The sequence below is a fragment of the Dysidea avara genome, chromosome 5, assembly GCF_963678975.1.
Source record: "Dysidea avara chromosome 5, odDysAvar1.4, whole genome shotgun sequence".
In the NCBI taxonomy this organism is placed as follows: domain Eukaryota; kingdom Metazoa; phylum Porifera; class Demospongiae; order Dictyoceratida; family Dysideidae; genus Dysidea; species Dysidea avara.
In genome coordinates, this window is record NC_089276.1 from 7,140,665 (window position 1) to 7,158,916 (window position 18,252).

At 36.9% G+C, this 18,252-nt stretch overlaps 1 protein-coding gene across 1 annotated transcript in view; it reads right to left on the minus strand.

The window, feature by feature from the left end:
* LOC136256605 (uncharacterized) overlaps positions 1-18,252 on the minus strand; it is a 118,064-nt gene that overhangs the window by 56,149 nt on the left and 43,663 nt on the right. Inside the window, exons 17-30 of the mRNA XM_066049588.1 lie at positions 17,567-17,914; positions 16,808-17,492; positions 16,556-16,752; positions 12,371-12,713; positions 12,066-12,317; positions 11,646-12,011; positions 11,437-11,589; positions 10,567-10,698; positions 10,391-10,513; positions 10,220-10,339; positions 10,048-10,167; positions 9,861-9,977; positions 7,957-8,145; positions 7,709-7,897 (exon numbers count right to left, since the gene is read on the minus strand). Of these exons, the coding sequence (XP_065905660.1) occupies positions 7,709-7,897; positions 7,957-8,145; positions 9,861-9,977; positions 10,048-10,167; positions 10,220-10,339; positions 10,391-10,513; positions 10,567-10,698; positions 11,437-11,589; positions 11,646-12,011; positions 12,066-12,317; positions 12,371-12,713; positions 16,556-16,752; positions 16,808-17,492; positions 17,567-17,914 (3,334 nt within the window). The remainder of the gene's footprint in view (positions 1-7,708; positions 7,898-7,956; positions 8,146-9,860; positions 9,978-10,047; positions 10,168-10,219; positions 10,340-10,390; positions 10,514-10,566; positions 10,699-11,436; positions 11,590-11,645; positions 12,012-12,065; positions 12,318-12,370; positions 12,714-16,555; positions 16,753-16,807; positions 17,493-17,566; positions 17,915-18,252) is intronic.

Consider the following 18,252-nt stretch of genomic DNA (forward strand, 5'->3'; position numbering starts at 1 on the left):
TAGAAGAAGTTACATTGTAGAGAGTTCAGCTACAAACAAGTCACCATGTAGAGAGTTCAGCTAGAAGAAGTTACCTTGTAGAGAGTTCAGCTACAAACAAATCACCCTGTAGAGAGTTCAGCTACAAACAAGTCATCCTGTAGAGAGTTCAGCTAGAAGAAGTTACCTTGTAGAGAGTTCAGCTACAAACAAATCACCCTGTAGAGAGTTCAGCTACAAACAAGTCACCCTGTATAGAGATCAGCTAGAAACAAGTCATCCTGTAGAGAGTTCAGCTAGAAGAAGGTACATTGTAGAGAGTTCAGCTACAAAGAAACTACCATGTAGAGAATTCAGCTACAAACAAATCACCCTGTGGAAAGGTCAGCTAGAAGAAGTTACCTTGTAGAGAGTTCAGCTACAAACAAATCACCCTGTAGAGAGTTCAGCTAGAAACAAGTCACCCTGTAGAGAGATCAGCTAGAAACAAGCCACCCGTAGAGAGTTCAGCTAGAAGAAGTTACATTGTAGAGAGTTCGGCTACAAAGAAGCTACCATGTAGAGAGTTCAGCTGCAAACAAATCGTCCTGTAGAGAATTCAGCTACAAACAAATCACCCTGTAGAAAGGTCAGCTAGAAGAAGTTACCTTGTAGAGAGTTCAGCTGCAAACAAATCGCCCTGTAGAGAATTCAGCTACAAACAAATTACCCTGTAAAAAGATCAGCTAGAAGAAGTTACCTTGTAGAGAGTTCAGCTACAAACAAATCACCCTGTAGAGAGTTCAGCTAGAAACAAGTCACCCTGTAGAAAGATCAGCTAGAAGAAGTTACCTTGTAGAGAGTTCAGCTACAAACAAATCACCCTGTAGAGAGTTCAGCTAGAAACAAGTCACCCTGTAGAGAGATCAGCTAGAAACAAGCCACCCGTAGAGAGTTCAGCTAGAAGAAGTTACATTGTAGAGAGTTCGGCTACAAAGAAGCTACCATGTAGAGAGTTCAGCTGCAAACAAATTGCCCTGTAGAGAATTCAGCTACAAACAAATCACCCTGTAGAAAGGTCAGCTAGAAGAAGTTACCTTGTAGAGAGTTCAGCTGCAAACAAATCACCCTGTAGAGAATTCAGCTACAAACAAATTACCCTGTAAAAAGATCAGCTAGAAGAAGTTACCTTGTAGAGAGTTCAGTAACAAATAAATCACCCTGTAGAGAGTTCAGCTAGAAACAAGTCACCCTGTAGAGAGATCAGCTAGAAACAAGCCACCCGTAGAGAGTTCAGCTAGAATAAGTTACATTGTAGAGAGTTCGGCTACAAAGAAACTACCATGTAGAGAGTTCAGCTGCAAACAAATTGCCCTGTAGAGAATTCAGCTACAAACAAATCACCCTGTAGAAAGATCAGCTAGAAGAAGTTACCTTGTAGAGAGTTCAGCTACAAACAAATCACCCTGTAGAGAGTTCAGCTACAAACAAGTCATCCGGTAGAGGGATCAGCTAGAAGGATCACCTTGCAGAGAGGTCAGCTACAAAGAAATCACCCTGCTTCATCTTTTCTTCTTCCTGTAGTAAAGAAAAAAATGACAGGTTAAAAAGCCCTAAAGCCGGCCATAGGCCCGCTTTGGGGTATACAAATGCAAAAAGAAGTGAAATCTAATCCAAAACAGCCAAGCTGTAAAAAAAGAGTGCGGCCCTGAGAAAGGCTATGGTGAAAAAAGATGTGAAATCCAAGGTGGCGGCCAAGAAATGGCTGTGATGGTAGGTTAATGGTAAAAATTTTAATAACAACAATTCAGTGAATTTGGTGCCGCTTGGTCTTGGCACAAAATTCACTTGAATTGTCGTTATTAAAATTTTTACCATTAACCTACCATCACAGCCATTTCTTGGCCGCCACCTTGGATTTCACATCTTTTTTCACCATAGCCTTTCTCAGGGCCGCACTCTTTTTTTACAGCTTGGCTGTTTGGATTAGATCTCTTTAACTCGAGACATTGCACACCTAATAGGAATGCACACTGTATCCAGAAATCATCAGATTTCTTTGATGTTACACTGTTGTCCTCTTCTCTAATATAGGGAGTCAAGCAAGCTGTAATTGTGGGATTGAATTTTGCCAAAAACATGTGATTGTGGGATTTAATTTTAATACATCAACGGTAGTTTGTTAATTTACTTTTTACTTTTGTAAATGTAGCAATTACAGAAACATAATAAACACTAGTTAAAATTACTATTTTAAAATCAAACTACTGTTTGATGTATTAAAATTGAATCCCACAATCACAGCTTGTTTGGCAAAATTCAATCCCACAATCACAGCTTACTTGGTTCCCTTTATAAGAGAAGGGCATAACAACTAAAGATTTTGCCAATTAGGTAAGTCTACATGCTAAAGTAGAACATATTAGTTATACCATGGGCAGTTGTGCTTTGCCTGTATCTACGCACTTGCCCTTGGGCCTGCAGCCCTTGGGCGTGTGTGTATATATCAGGCAAAGCACTTGTGCCTGTGGCATAACTATTACATATATATATATATATATATATATATATACTAGCCATTGATAAATAGATGAGGCTCTATGTGTGACTACAGACAGAAACACATGATCCTGATAAGAAGGAGTGGCCAATGAAAGAACTAGGCTGCAGTAGACCTTTAAAGTGGGTCAGACTTGAATGACCCTAGCCAATATCAGTAATGAAAGCAACCCGGCCAGATGCATGCAGTGACTGAATCCATGAGAAAAGCATTTCAACACAAAGAGGACTGTAGCTACAGCATGCACACTTTGTCCTTCTGTCAGCTTACACCACATACACCCTCGTGTGCAATGGTGCACCATTAATTTTCCAGTGACAGCATATTGCCAAATTAAAATCTTGCCAACTGCAATTTTGTAGCAAATCAACAGCTTTCAGTTTCACTAATATTTATTGTTATATGGTATAGCATGAGGTAAAGCTGAGTGCTATACTTTGTCTCAAGACCACTCTTGCTATATTTTAGCTGCTGACCACTAGCAACCATCATCGAAATCTTCAAGTATGTCTATAAATTAACTCCAGTGATTCTAGTCTTATTGGTTGTGTTTGCATAGCTAGGCAGTGCTTTAACTGGTATAGAGAATGGTAATGTGAGGGACACACAAGACACACCAAACTCACGGAGTAGTCTTATCATTGGTAGAATAGGCAATGCACCTGTGTTGCTCCTGCATTAATCTTTTTGTGGAATTGAATGAGTCTAGTCCATCTTCTTAATGACTAAAAGTTTTTGATTGTGGTACTTAATAAGCATATTTCCATGATATTACTAAGACTCGTCTGTATATGTGAACGAAACGTAGTAATAATGTTCACTAGGTAAGTATATATACATACTTATCTGTGGTTTGAGGCCACTAATGCATGTCATGCATATTAGCAAGCTAGTAGTCCTCCGCGAGTGCCAGTATGATCAATTGCCAAAGCTGGATTAGGTTTATAGCCTTTTGCCGCACTGGGTGATCAATCACCACAGCCAGTAAGAATCCAACCAATGTATAGACACATACCTCTGTCATGACTTCGATGATGGGTGGCAGCAGGTAATATAGCTCCTACATTTGTGACTGTCTCTGGGAAAACCAGTCTTATCACCCATTTAAAAGTATCGAGAAATGTCGGTTTTAAATATTCAGTGTGTTGTAGCTGGCCAATGGTGGTAGCTACGCATACCAATTTTCACACGTTTCACAACAACTTCTTACCTTCCTGATCATCCACTGAAAAAGTAGTGAACAGCTAAGTTTCCCACCATTTTAGATAGTTTTTAAACCGAAGTTGTTTTTTTATCAGGCGAGCTCCAGAAGGGTGGGAGGCGGGGGCCCTGGAAGGCAGGCAAGATGGTGTTCAAAAATTGAAAAGAAACGTGCTGGGATGAATTACACCAAATTATAGGCCATTCAGGGCTCAGAACTGGCTAAAATGAAAGGAAATTTACAGCACAGGTCATTGTCCAACACCACGGAGCTGTACAGCCACCACACAGCCATCTCCTGGTTGGCCAGGGCTCCATTAAGACCCCAGACCACTTGTATGGCTTGCCACTGTGCTCTAAAAAAGCAGCCAGCAAAAGCAGACCACTTTACTCTGGTCGACTATGGCAGTGAAACTTGATAGTGCATTCATTAAACTTTGTGTTTGTGTGAAAAAATCGAACTTCCTGTCTTGGGCGATAAGAACGGTTTTCGTAGATCCAGTCACATTTGTTGATATGAACGGAAAAGTCCTGGGGATATACGGAGATTACTAAGTCCCACAATTGATTGGCACTACCATTTTGAGCAACCTAACTCATTACTTTGGCCCCTTTTCTGTTACACCTTTTCAGTCAGTCAGTAAGTCAAGTCATTAGGTCTAAGTCCCTGAAATTAGGTTAGGTAATCCTAAGGCTGCAGCACATGTTGCTGTCAGACCTTCAGTGCTGGTCACTGTAAAGTGCTAATAATAATAATTATTATTATTATTATAGCAAGACTACCAGCATGTCTTCCTGGTGAATTTAAGTGTAAGTTGTAGTTAGTTTGAGTGCATATGGGTTGTTAGTATGTTCTGTAGTGCTAGTTTGTTTAGACATATGGTATATATTACATGAACCATGGCTCACACACTTATACATATACCACTTTGACGCCTCAGATCAAAGGAAACCACAAGGCTATATTCCATGTATTGTCCTGACCAACAGGGTGATATCATGATGTAGCCCTGACTACAACTGCCTTTGATGCAAGGCAGTTACAAAGCACCAGTTCCCTCTGATTCTTTATATAGAGCTACTTAAAGGTTTGCATTGTGGGTTAGAGTTTAGCATGTTGGTTTTGTTAGGTTAAGCATTCTCTTGAAGGAAATAATTGAGTGAGTCAGCATTGTACAGTTCAGTTACTAGGCATCACTAAATAATCATTTTTGCAATGTGAAGATCATTTTTCTACACAGTACATTTCAAACATATGACAAGATTTTCAACCTATACTCCTAAGTACTTATTTTCAGAGGTGTACTGATATGGGTCTTTAGCATGTCCCGATGTCCGATATTGATGCCACCAAAAGAAGCCGATAACCGATAGTTGATCCGATATTTGCATTATAGTTAAAAGTGTACATTTACCTACCCTATAACATGTGTATGTATTCATTGCTGTACTCTGCCTGTGGTGATATCCAGCTTGGGTTTCTATTGTGCAATCCAGACAATTAGGCACCCACAAACATTTTTGTGTATACTCCCATGAAGCTTTAAACGGATATTTTTGCATTACTCCGCATTCTAATGGCTTGTGAGAAAGCTGGTACAGCAAGTTTCCTTGGTTATCTGTGACCCTAGCAGTTATACAAGGTACTCTATAACTGCTTCATTTGTAAAGACTGCAATAAGCTTTCCAGCAACAAACACTAGAATCATGTGTATTTATATGGCTTCTCGTAGCATAGCCCTTGTTTCAGAGTGAACAATAGGGCACTAAAGAGCCACATGGATAATGTAGAAATAATCCGTTTATGTACAGACTACAGCTACTGTATAAAAATCGGTAGCGATATCGGTCCTCCTGCTGTCCTGCACCCGATACCGATATTGGTAAAAATTACCATATCGATGGCCGATATTATAGCCGATCCGATTATTGGTACACCTCTACTTATTTTAGCACCTTAGGTTACTTTAGGCATCCACAAAGTGGTAATTTGGTTAGAAATGCTATCACTACAACCAGCAAAACCCACAATCATTTCTTTTTATGCCCACAATTTAAACCTGATGTTTACAAACCTCTGTATAAAAGTAGTGTGGTGAAGGCAGGTTTGTCTTCCTTCATCTATTAGGTGAGTAGACCTGAGTGGTATATATAATAGCTATACCATGGCTGTGAGGGATTTTGCTGATATATACACCCAAAGCATGAGGGCCATAGGTCCGAGGGCTAAGGTAAGGGTCTATGTATCATATAAGTGACACATACCGGTAGGCACACTCACCTGATGGGTGAAAGAACTACAGAGCACTCATCCTGCTTTTTTTACATCACTATTAACCATGATCGATAGTGGTTTCAATAGCATGGGCTAATAGCCATTCGAATTTTGTTCATATGCAATTATGCTTTACACACAGCACCAGAAAAATTGCAATTGTTGGATCTGTTTTAGTTTTAGGGTTTTAAACTACATAATCTACTAACTTTGCTATTGGAACAGTAAGTTCTTTTATAATTAAGTTAAGTAGTTACAGTAGGACTGTAAGTTACTCATTTATTTAATCTAGATATCTTCCTTGTGTTGCTCTGTGGTTTGCTCAATGGCTGACATATGGTGGGTAGAAATACGTATCCACACATTGCCCAAATGAGTATTTTTATTGATCATTCTTCATTTAGTAACTGTTAAATGGTCAAAACGTAGCAACTACACTCTAGCCTGTTAACCCAAACACACAATTAAATGCTCCGTCTTGCTCAATAAACGAGTAAAAGCATATCGTATCTTTGAACTGGTTGGGCATCAAAGCCATGAGTAAACCACATTCCCATGCTAAAGCCTGGGCAATATGCTAGCTCAACCCTGAGCAGTACCTTTGAATGCCCACGCTAAAGTGGTATGCATATACCACTTTCGATCATCAGATACTGATGTATAAAAGAAACAAGGTGAGGGCTCTTCTCTCATCTATCATGTGAGTGTACCTAGAGTGATATATATCACAGCTAGTGTTGGGGGTAAAGCATTACTTATGTAACACATTATGTAATATTGTTACCTTTTGTGGTAACTATGCAATATAACGAAATAATGTTATTGAAACTAGTAATATGAAGAAATACACAGATTTTTATTGGTTCATGAATCTATGAAATTATAACTTTAATATTGAGTAGATTTTAGTTAGAATTTTCATTTACAAACTAAGTGAGATGAACAGCCATGATAGCAATGGCTCAGTGGTTAAGAATTTGGGTGTTCAGTATGGAGGTCTCTGGTTCAAATGCTGGTAAGTTTTTTCTCAACTTTTTTCATGCGCCTTTTTTTACCTTCTGGTGACTAGGGTATATTGACCCCATGATTTATAATTGCTTGGTTTTTGCCTGGCAACTGTATATATAGCTGTCAATGTAGTTTCTTTAAAACCATTGAGCTACAGAGTATGATGGTTATCCTATACGCATACTGATTTAGTTATTCTCATAAGTGGTTTACCCTGTAGGCAGGCATTACAACAAGTCAGCCTTTTGAATGTAAATAATCGTTCATAGCTCTTTGACTATTTATCAGATTTGCACCAAACTTGGTACATGATTTTGCTGCAGTCAGTTCTTAAAGTGCACCAAAGCTCAAAAAAATCAAGCTGCATTGCATTTATAGTGGTCTTTGTAAAGTATGTGAAAGGAATAATCTAAGTCCCCCAAGCCTCTTAAACAAAGAAAGATAAAAAATTAAGCCAAGTTTTGAGGACTCGTATTTCATGACTGTGTTAGGCTATCTAGCTCAAATATTGTATGTGGAGTGCTGAAGGTGGAGGGTGTTTGCAGTGCAAAAATGATTCTGATTTAAGAGGGCAGCACGGAGCTATACATGTGTGAAAATTTTACATTATCTTTCTTCCTGTAAATATACTCATGGTGTCGTGCACCAGCTTTCTTGGCTGCATGGCACACTACCATGTGTCTTGATTACACATGCACACAGTTTACCTCTATTACACATGGCCTCAGTTCCATTAAATATCCCATCACTTTGACAAGTCCTCAAGGCATCACCATTTAGTATATACCCAGTGTCACATGTAGCAGTACAACTGTCTTCATAAGAAAGAACTCCATCATCTCCCAGTGAACAGTTGATCATTACATTCATGGGATTAGTGGGCATTGAGCAAGGAACTGCAGGAAAATGATTTGAATTAATTACACAGTATAAATTAAACATTTACAGAATTTACCTCTATTACACATAGCCTCAGTTCCATTAAATATCCCATCACTTTGACAAGTCCTCATGGCATCACCAGTTAGCATATACCCAGTGTCACATGTAGCAGTACAAGTGTCTTCATTCGAAAGGACTCCGTCATCTCCCAGTGAACAATTGATCATTCCATTCATAGGATTAGTGGGCATTGGACAAGTAACTACAGTACATGAAAAAGACTAATTTATTGTATAAATTATATTAACTATAAATTATAATTAACATGCTTGGTGCTGGCATAGAAGATGAACCAACCGTATCACTAAAACTAACATGCTTCACAGTGAACTAAAGTTGGTACACTGTGTGTAGGAGTACAATTGAACCAACCTGTTTGTAGAACTACAAACAGTGACGTCAAATCAACCATTACATAATACATAAACCAAAGATCATGAGATCCAGGCCATCTAAAAGTGTATACTGGCACTTGCAAAAATGAAAACCTGAAATACCTTCCCACAACTCCACTTCACTCATTACATGTATGTGACGTAATTTTGTAAAATTAGCTATATGGATGAAAAGGCCTAAGTAGATTTCATTATCAGGCTAATAAATTCCACAGAATACATGTACTTACCTCCAATCATTGGGTTTGCTTTTGGCAACTAACTTTCTGATTGCCAGATGTTTGTGGAGCCCAGGAATGCCACTATGGACAGACAATCAGAATGCTAAAAGGATTTGTTTTGTGAGATTGTTGTTGCCTATATGAACTGCCTCTGACATACTGTTTTGGAGCATCATGCTTTCAAGTAGCATTCCCATCTATTTTGAATTTTAGCTATGGCCTACCCCACTACCACTTACTTTACACCTGCACTCCTGATACAGCAACACTCATGAAAAACTTACCTAAATCGATGGGAAACTTTAGTGGTCAGTGGAAGGTCTTCATTTTTGGCTAAATTGTGTGTGTGTGTGTGTGTGTGTGTGTGTGTGTGTGTGTAGCTGTCAGGGTGGTGAGTTACACAATGTTTTAGAACATTAAGATACATAATTCTGAGAATAATCAATCTGTCTGAATGGGTGATTATCCAGTATTCAGTCACACATGTGTTGGTGTACATGTTGTACGTGCTTGTATTGACCATGAAATTGGTACTTACTTACCTTCTGATTTATGTATACCTTAATTGTATGAAATACTATATTGGTATAGTCATTATTGTTAAATCCCAATATTTAAATATTTTATTGAGGTTGCAGTTGAGAATAAATTTAAGGGCAGACTTATGTGTACTAATTGTTTGAGACAAAATATTAAGTAAATAATAGCTCTTCAATGGTTCCAGCTACGTATGGCTGTGTCATTCATTCAATGTTTATCTTTCCTGCTTGTATCAATGTTTAACAAACTGCCCAGTAATTTCTTCAGTTACCAATTCCCCAAAGTAATGTATTTGCATTGAGTATTTAGTGTGGCCACATACACGTCTAGCTTTGTGGAAAATGTTATGTGGTTAGAGGTTACCAAAAGCAGACAATGATAGAGTTTGGTGCAGTGGAAAAGAGGTGTGTATAGCCATGCAACTATTAGCAATTCTGTCTGTGTTTATGTGCACGTATATGATATAGTAAATGGTGGTCTTGTCTACTACACCCTGGGGGTGTGCACTGTTTGAATATGTTAAAAGCGCATTTGCCAAACCTTTTCTTGCCAAAATCCTATTGTGGCAAATTCATCAAGTTTCCTCCTACCAAAATTTCTGGTTATATGGTATACCAATAAACCTACCCAACCATTGTCAAGTACAAGGATCACCAAAGTAATAGAGGTGAGTGTTAAGCATTGCTCCAAAATTTGTATGCCTGTATGCATTGTGTTCTTTTACAATGTGAATCTATTGCTGTACATGTACAGTAGCTTACCCAAACACTCATTGCCCATCATTACTGTTCCAGGGGGACATAGACATTCAAAACTACCATCAATGTTATTACACAGCAAACCCGACATGCATGGAAGAGTTAAGCATTCATTGATATCTAAACAAAAGAACAATGTAAAAAGGATCTACAGCAGTAAAACAACATAAATTAGAAGGTGTTAACTTACCATTGCAAGTCCTGCCATCACTGTCCAATGTATAACCAATATTACAGAAACACATAAAGCTGCCATTAGTGTTGGTACAATTTTGACTGCAGGCCCCATCAATGTCACACTCATTAACATCTGTACAGAATTAATGACATTAATACATTGAGAATTATAACACAATTATTACCAATGCATGATACATTGTCATTATCAAGTAGGTACCCTCGTTGACAGCTACAAATTTCCATTCCATTGTCAACACCACACAACTGGTCACAGTTATTGGTAGGAGAACATGCTGCTATGACTGTAATATATCATTTGGTGACTGACAGGTCTTGCTGATATTAATAATTACCATTACAAATGGTATCATCAGAATTTAATTCAAATCCTGGCCTACAGCTACAGTTAAAGGATCCATCAGTATTGATACAATCTTGTTGGCAGTTGTCATTTCGTATAGCGCATTCATCTATATCTGTATAAACAGACACACAACTTTAAACACCTACATTTATAAATAATGGTTACCTTCACAGAGTGATGGAGATGTTGAAGAAGGCTGATAACCAGTTATACAAGAACAGGTGAAACTACCAGCTATGTTTACACATTCTTGTAGTTGTGTACAATTGTCAGTGTTATCTGTACACTCATCAATATCTGTATATAAATAACATATGAAATGAAATCTTTGAAGTAGCTATACAAAATGGATATGAGTCTGAGTAGTGAAATAAATAGTTTACTTAATGAATATGTCTAGCTAATAGCACACAAGAAAATACTTTCCAAAACTTAAATTATCAAAGTACTTAATACAGGGGTGGATCCAGGAGTTAGCAAGGGGAGGGGCACAAGCAGGTTGTAGGCGGGTAGTTGTTAGTTGCTTTATTTTTTAAGCAGGAAATAATCACCTCTTAGTAAATGCCTCACTGTTGATTTTAGTCGTTTTGGGCTTTTCAGATAGTCTTTAAAACTGTTTACAAGGCTATAGTTATTAATGTCTTAAAACACCAGAAACAATAATTATTTTAGAGGCACTTAGTACACCTGAATGTGGTGGCAAGTAACAGATTGTTTGACAATTGGTGTAACTCTGGTTGCAGGTGAGCCAATTTACAATAAATGTAGTAATATGCATTTCTTTCATGAGTTATAAATTGATTTAGATTTAGTATTTCAATCAAAAGAGTATGGCTCCTCCACTATGGGCAGGGGGGGGCATTTGCCGCAAATTCCCTATGCTGGATCTGCCATTGCAATATACAATATGAGGCTCAATGAGTGAAAACCATGCATGTATGCTTCCATTTTAAAACCAGGCCTTCTACCGACATGCAAACCTATACAGGTTTTTATATACATCTTCAATTTATATACACTACAATAATTACATACCGTCACATTTGGAGTCAATGGTCACATATCCATCAGGACAAGTACACTGTGCACCAGATATTGGTGCAGTGTTGTCAATACACATTTGTCCTTCAGGGCAAGAGGTTATGGCACAACCATAAGCGTCATTTTCACAAAAGTCTCCATCATAAGCTACACATAATTAGTTTAATATTGTAATGTATACACATGAGCCGTACTGTACATACCTGAAGGACATTCACAGTTCAGTACAATAAATGGCAGTTCAAGGTTTAAAACACCAGCTTCAGTACAAATTCCATTATTCATGCAACCACACAACTGAACACGAGGGGTGAACACTGATGAAACACCTCCTGATTCCATTGCCACGATTGCTATGCTCAACTCTTCACCTACATCTGATGGCATCCATGTAAGAACATAATCATCATTTGACATATTAGTGAGGTACACATTTGAAGGTAAGTCAAATTGCCCATTGACTATGACATTTAAACTTGTACTATCAGTAACCATAAATGAGTATGTAGAGTTGGTACCACCTGTGGCCATAAACACTGCAGGAGCAGTTATATTAGGTGGAAAGGTCTCTGTGGAAAGTGACATATAAATTATACTGGCTACATAATAATTATGTGTAATACCTAATGTCACAACTTGTTCTATTACTTGTTCTTCAAATTGCAGGGTATCCATGCCCACATTTGCATCACCAGTTTGGGCAACATCAAACAAGCATTGTGGATTATCTCCACAGATATCAACAAGGGTGCTATTTCCTTCCAGACTGGACATAATTTCATCCAAAAATGGTGGCATATGGCTGGGATTTGAAAAATCTCTTGCACTTTGACCAGAAGGATAAGTGAAAATACTTTCATCAACAGTGATTTGCCCTAAAGGAAAGGTTATTACAACCATTACACAATGTGGATTATATTTGACATACATGATTGCCCAAATACATGTTTTTCTGCATCAGTTGATTCAACTGGCAACAAAGTTCCATTTCGGAAGATCAAGTCATCAGAAATGTTACCATTAAGTGTTCCCAACAATCCTTTAGTTGCACTGTTGAGTGTTGGAGGTATGTTAAGTACAAAGCTTAGTATCCCATTTGAATAGTTTGTAGTGAGACTAAATCCCGAAGGAAAGTCTACTAACATGGAATTGTTTGTACTTCTCTCAAGGAAATATGTAGAATCAGAAATGTTAGAACCAGTCATAGTTAGTTGAGTTGAAACATCACTTCCATTTATTAATACATCAAATTCTCCATTTGTAACACCCAACTAAATGAAAAAACATGAATAGTTGATTTGTTACCTTTAAAATTATGTTCAGGCCTACATTGCTTTTGAGAAATACTTTTTATACTTACATGAAGCTATCAAAAGTTTTGTGCACCAGAGCCTTAATGGGTCATTCCATACCAAATCAACCAAAAAAAATCCGGACCCTTTCGGATTTTCATGAAATTTGGTATAGACATGGACTCTACTAAGAAACTTTCTCACACCAAAATTTGGCCCATTCTATAGATCTCCCTTTAAAATATGACCGCTCAAACTTTATTAGAAAATATTACAGCTGCTTACACAGGTTTAATAAAATTGCCATAACTTTGTCAGTGATTGCCACAGAACCTTTCTGTTTAGACTTTTGGAGTGCTTATTAAATTCTCTTTCAAGTGATATATAATTCATTATAATTTCTCAAATGAAAAGATCAAACCACAAAAATGTTACTTTTTCCTTTGATCTTAATTATTTCAAAAACGGATATTTTAATTGCTTCTAGTTTTTGTACACATATTCTTCTAATAGCCTTCTTCATGCCAATGAGTTTGAAGTTGGGATGACAAGTAGATCATGAATTATGGCTACATACATAATTCTTATTGATGTTTACATACAACAGGGGGTATAACTATGAACACTACTATAACAATACAAACTTTAAAGTTCAATTATAGTATGGAATGATTGGAATCTCATCAGAATGTGGTCAAGTGGTATTACACATACAGTTGGAGGCATAGTACACAGGCATAATCACAACATTAAACAGAAGTATTAATACTCTCCATTGCTGAGGCACACCAATATACCCATGTTATGTATATCAATGCAGTTATGACAACTGGTGCAAATATCATCAATAGTCCATAATAGAGGTTGTATACCATAATTATATTGGGGAGGTTTGGTGGTAAATTATCTTATGCTACTGTAAGTTTGGTAAGGAATAGGGTTTTAGTTTTCATTTCTTCGCCAAACAACTCCCCTGCCAAACTTCTTGTATGGCATCTTTTACACGTATAATTTGTTTTGTAAGATTTGTATGCAAAGTTTTTTGACATAATGGCTACACTTCATAAAATTACAAGAAAGTGCCAATGCAAAGAAAACTCCAGAGGGGAATAGTGTACTGTTCCAAAATCTGGTAATGTTTTTTTAAAATTTTGTAACTCAGTAATAGAATGTGCTATGACCATGAAATTTGGAGTAGTTACATACAATTGGACACTGATAATGCAAACCAATTTTCTTGATTTTTTGCAAGTTGAGTATGAGGTGTAAATTACTGACCTACAACTCCTGGTTTTTCATGAAAAATGCATCAAGTCAGTGACAGTTTAAGATATCCTACAGTACACTTACAACATTTAGTGTTCGCCTATGGTATAACAAAAAAAAAGTTATAGGGCATTTTTGATTACCGCTTTAGAATAAGCTATGCAAGCAATTATGTAAAAAGCTAAATATGCATCAATAACTACATACTTGCATAGGGATCCAACTTCTTTTCACTAAATATTTATTATTATTGTATGTACAAAAGTTACTCAGCATAGCTTATTTGACAAATTTATCTTCTGGTTTTGAAGTATGCAATAATGCTTTTGTCTATGTTTATGTCCATGAAGTTTTCCAGTGGTACAGTTTCTAAGTATTACTGGTGCAATAAATTATTGAAAATTCATGCCGATGTACAGAGTAAATATGTAGAGGTCTTGATCACACAGACAGTCTATACTCTACCACCTAAATTGCTATAGTATCTCTGATGAAAAGGCAATGCTATTATGCTATAGTCTGTGTTGTTCCCCATCTGGAGTTTTCCTTGTGACTTTATGAAGTATAGTTGTTACATCAAAAAACATTACATACAGATCCTGCAAAAGAAATTATACATGTCATAGGCGTAGCTAAATATTTTTTGATGGGGGGCTCTTTTTCAGGCGGCTGTAAAGGACAGTATAAACATGCAAACACAACCCCTCTAGAGGGGTCTGAGGGCATGCCCCCACAGGAAAATTTTGCCTTCTGATATCAATTCTGAGGGCACTTTTATACAATGACTGTTCTATAACAACAACTGACTATTCTATTAGAGTACTTTGATCTTTCTGCACACTAAACATAGAAAATTATTAGGGGGACTGCAGCCCCCTTGCCCCCCCCGGGTTGCTATGCCTGTGCATGTCAGACAAGTACTTTACAAAATAATAACAGAAAAGCTTAGCGGAGAAATTGTTTGGCAAATTTGGTTACTTTACCAAATTAAAACCCTCCTATTATGAAGTTTCACAGTTTTGTTAAACTATTTTCTTCACCAAACTTAAGCACCAAACATTCCTAATATATGGTACAAAATCTCTATTAGCTATGGACTTTTGACAGTATTTGCACCAGTTATCATAACTGCATTGATAACCATAAAATGGGTATATTGGTATGCCCTCAGCAATGGAGAGTATTAATACTTATGTTTAATCTCGTGATTATACCTGTGTACTATGCCTCTAACTGTATGTGTAATCTTAACCACATTCTGATGAGATTCCATACAATTATTGAATTTAAAAGTTTTTATTGTTATTGTAGCGTTCATAGTTATACCCCCTGTAGCATGTAAACATCAATAAGAATTACGTATATAGCCATAACTCATAATCTACTTGCCATCCCAACTTCAAACTTACTGGCATGAAAGAAGGCTATTAGAAGAATATTTGAATAAAAAATAAAAGCAATTAAAACATCCATTTTTGAAAAAAACTAAGATCAAAGGAAAAGTCACATTTTTGTGGTTTGACCTTTTCCTTTGAGTAATTATAAAACATTACATATCACTTGAAAGAGAATTTAATAAGCATTCCAACAATCTAAACAGAAAGGTTCTGTGGCAATCACTGACAAAGTTATGCCCATTTTATTAAACCTGTGTATGCTGCTGTAATATTTTCTAATAAACTTTGAGCGGTCATATCTTAAAGGGAGATCTATAGAATGGGCCAAATTTTGGTGTGAGAAAGTTTCTTAGTAGATTCCATGTCTATACCAAATTTCATGATAATTCAAAGGGGTCCGGATTTTATTTGGTAGATTTGGTATGGAATGACCCTAATGCACAGTGACAATAGCACACATGTAATTCATGTTCTCTACTTAAAGTAATAATATTGTATAACACATTATTAAGTAATGAATTACACCCAACACTGCACATGTCAGTCATTACCAGCATGGGTTTCATCAAAACACTATGTGTACACTAAACTAGTTGGTAGCCACAGTGACCACACCTCAAAATTATTGCTATAGATTGAGTAAAACTACTACACAACTAAAACCACAAAGTGATTGTACCACAACAATAACAGCCTATCAACAACTCTAATCAGTAGTTGATGGACGATCTGAACTAATTTAAAGACAACCTTCCCCTTCACCTCTTCTACACAAACTGATCACATGATCATCAGTGTTTTTATGCTCATTCACACTAAAATATCTTCTCTGGCTTAGAAATGATTTATAGAATTTGAAAACAATATCAGCTAAAATATATCTAAATTGCTATTACAATAAAAAAGTATTAACAGGTTATGGACTATATCTGCAAAAGTGAATGAGATGAGACCTCAGAAAACCTGTGCATTTCAGAATAGGTGGCACAATACCAGTGGAAGAATGACAAAATTGCATTCAACTTGTGAGTAAACTGCTAAATAGCTGTTGCAGTCATGAATAGGTAAATTGCTGTCTAAGAATGTAAATTGGTCATGTTCTTGGTACACGAAATTACAGTTCTCACAGCAAAATGCATGGGACACAATGTGTTATACCTGAACTGTAATGTCTTCATGTTGTATAGCAAAAGCAGAAAACACAGTAGCATTGGAGCTTGTTGCTAAGGCAGTTCTACCCTGAAACTCTACATCGATCTCTCCCATAGCTCTCAACAGTACATATTCACCAAGTCCATTGAAGGTGTACGTGAAATCATCAAGTGTGGTAAAGTGGGGATCACCCCAAAACCAAGCTATTAAGGTTAAGTGTGAATACAAATTATGTTATAATTAATCAAATTCACTTACATCTTCTTGGTGGTATGTATCTGGCACAATTATCTGATGGTCTTCGCTCAATATACAAGCTACATAATCCAACAACATCAGAACAACAGTATGACTTTGGCCTGAAATTGTTCTCTTCATATGATTCAAATGTGCGCTCCTCAAAGAGTAATAGGGAGCCCCCAACAGCAGGATCAGTAATCAAAGCTCCAAACATGGAAGATTTCAAAGTGTAACAACATTCCCTGTCAGTACCATGTACAAAAGGAAATCTGAATGAAGGAAATCTTAAAGAATAGCATATTAAGTTATTTCTGAATGACAACAGAGAATAACGACGGTCAAAAAAAGTTTGGAATAGAGAACATGGGCAAGATGGTGTAACAAAAAAGTTTAGTAAAGTTACATTTTCATTAAATCGTTCTATATCTGAAGAATACCACTCCACGCACATTCGCTTTTGTGTTTCAACAAAACTTTGAGAAACACTGATTTGGTACAGCACATTTCTATCTCTACATGCTATCTCATTAGCATCACTTTGTCCGGTAAAGGGATGATTCATGAAGGTGGCAGTAGAAGGTGAGTTAAATCCAATTGTAGGAAATGCAAATCTACCAGTCCACTCAATTGAATTACATTCATATATAAAAAGTGCATAGGATTCTTCCAAGTTAGTAATCACTACTGCCTGGTAAGTGTTGGTCTAAATAAATCATAAAAGATATATTTGTGACACAAGTCAAGAATGATAAATATACATATTCTGTAATAGTGTACCTGTACAAGGAATGGATCATCATCTGAGGCACTACTACTGCCATGAGGATAAGGGTGTACTTCTTCCCACTCTGCCAATATCATTAAACTTCCTTTAAAATCTGAAGACATGTTGCACTCTCTTATATAGCTACTGACATAATTCAGTAAATAGTCTCCATAAGGTCCAGTAGCTTGTAGCTGAAACACTTCATAAGACACATTGCCTTCTCTACGAATGTCGTTATCAGTCCAATAAGGGGCAACCACATGGAAATTTCTCACTCTACTGAATATGCCTCCAGGAAAAGGCTCAGGAATCCAGAATAAAAATGGCTGACCAAATGAGATTATTCCATTAGTCCCAACCTAAATATAAGATACACTAATAGTGAAATCAACATAGCTATAATACTAAGCAGTGCAGTGACTATATATTCTATCAGAATAGTTGACTGCTCTATTAGAGTATCACAATTTTTACAAATTTAAGTAGTGGCCTGCAATGCCAGACTTGCTAGACGTTCTGATTGCTACAGTACTCTTTTCACTTTTGAGTAAAGTATAATATGAACTTGAGGCATATATTACAGAATACAATGACATTATTAAAGTGTAAACTTAATGAGTCAGCTAGTCTAGTGAAGGCTGATTTCCTATATAAAGTGCACTCATTGTCTGATTGTTCATAAACAAACACAGAAAGC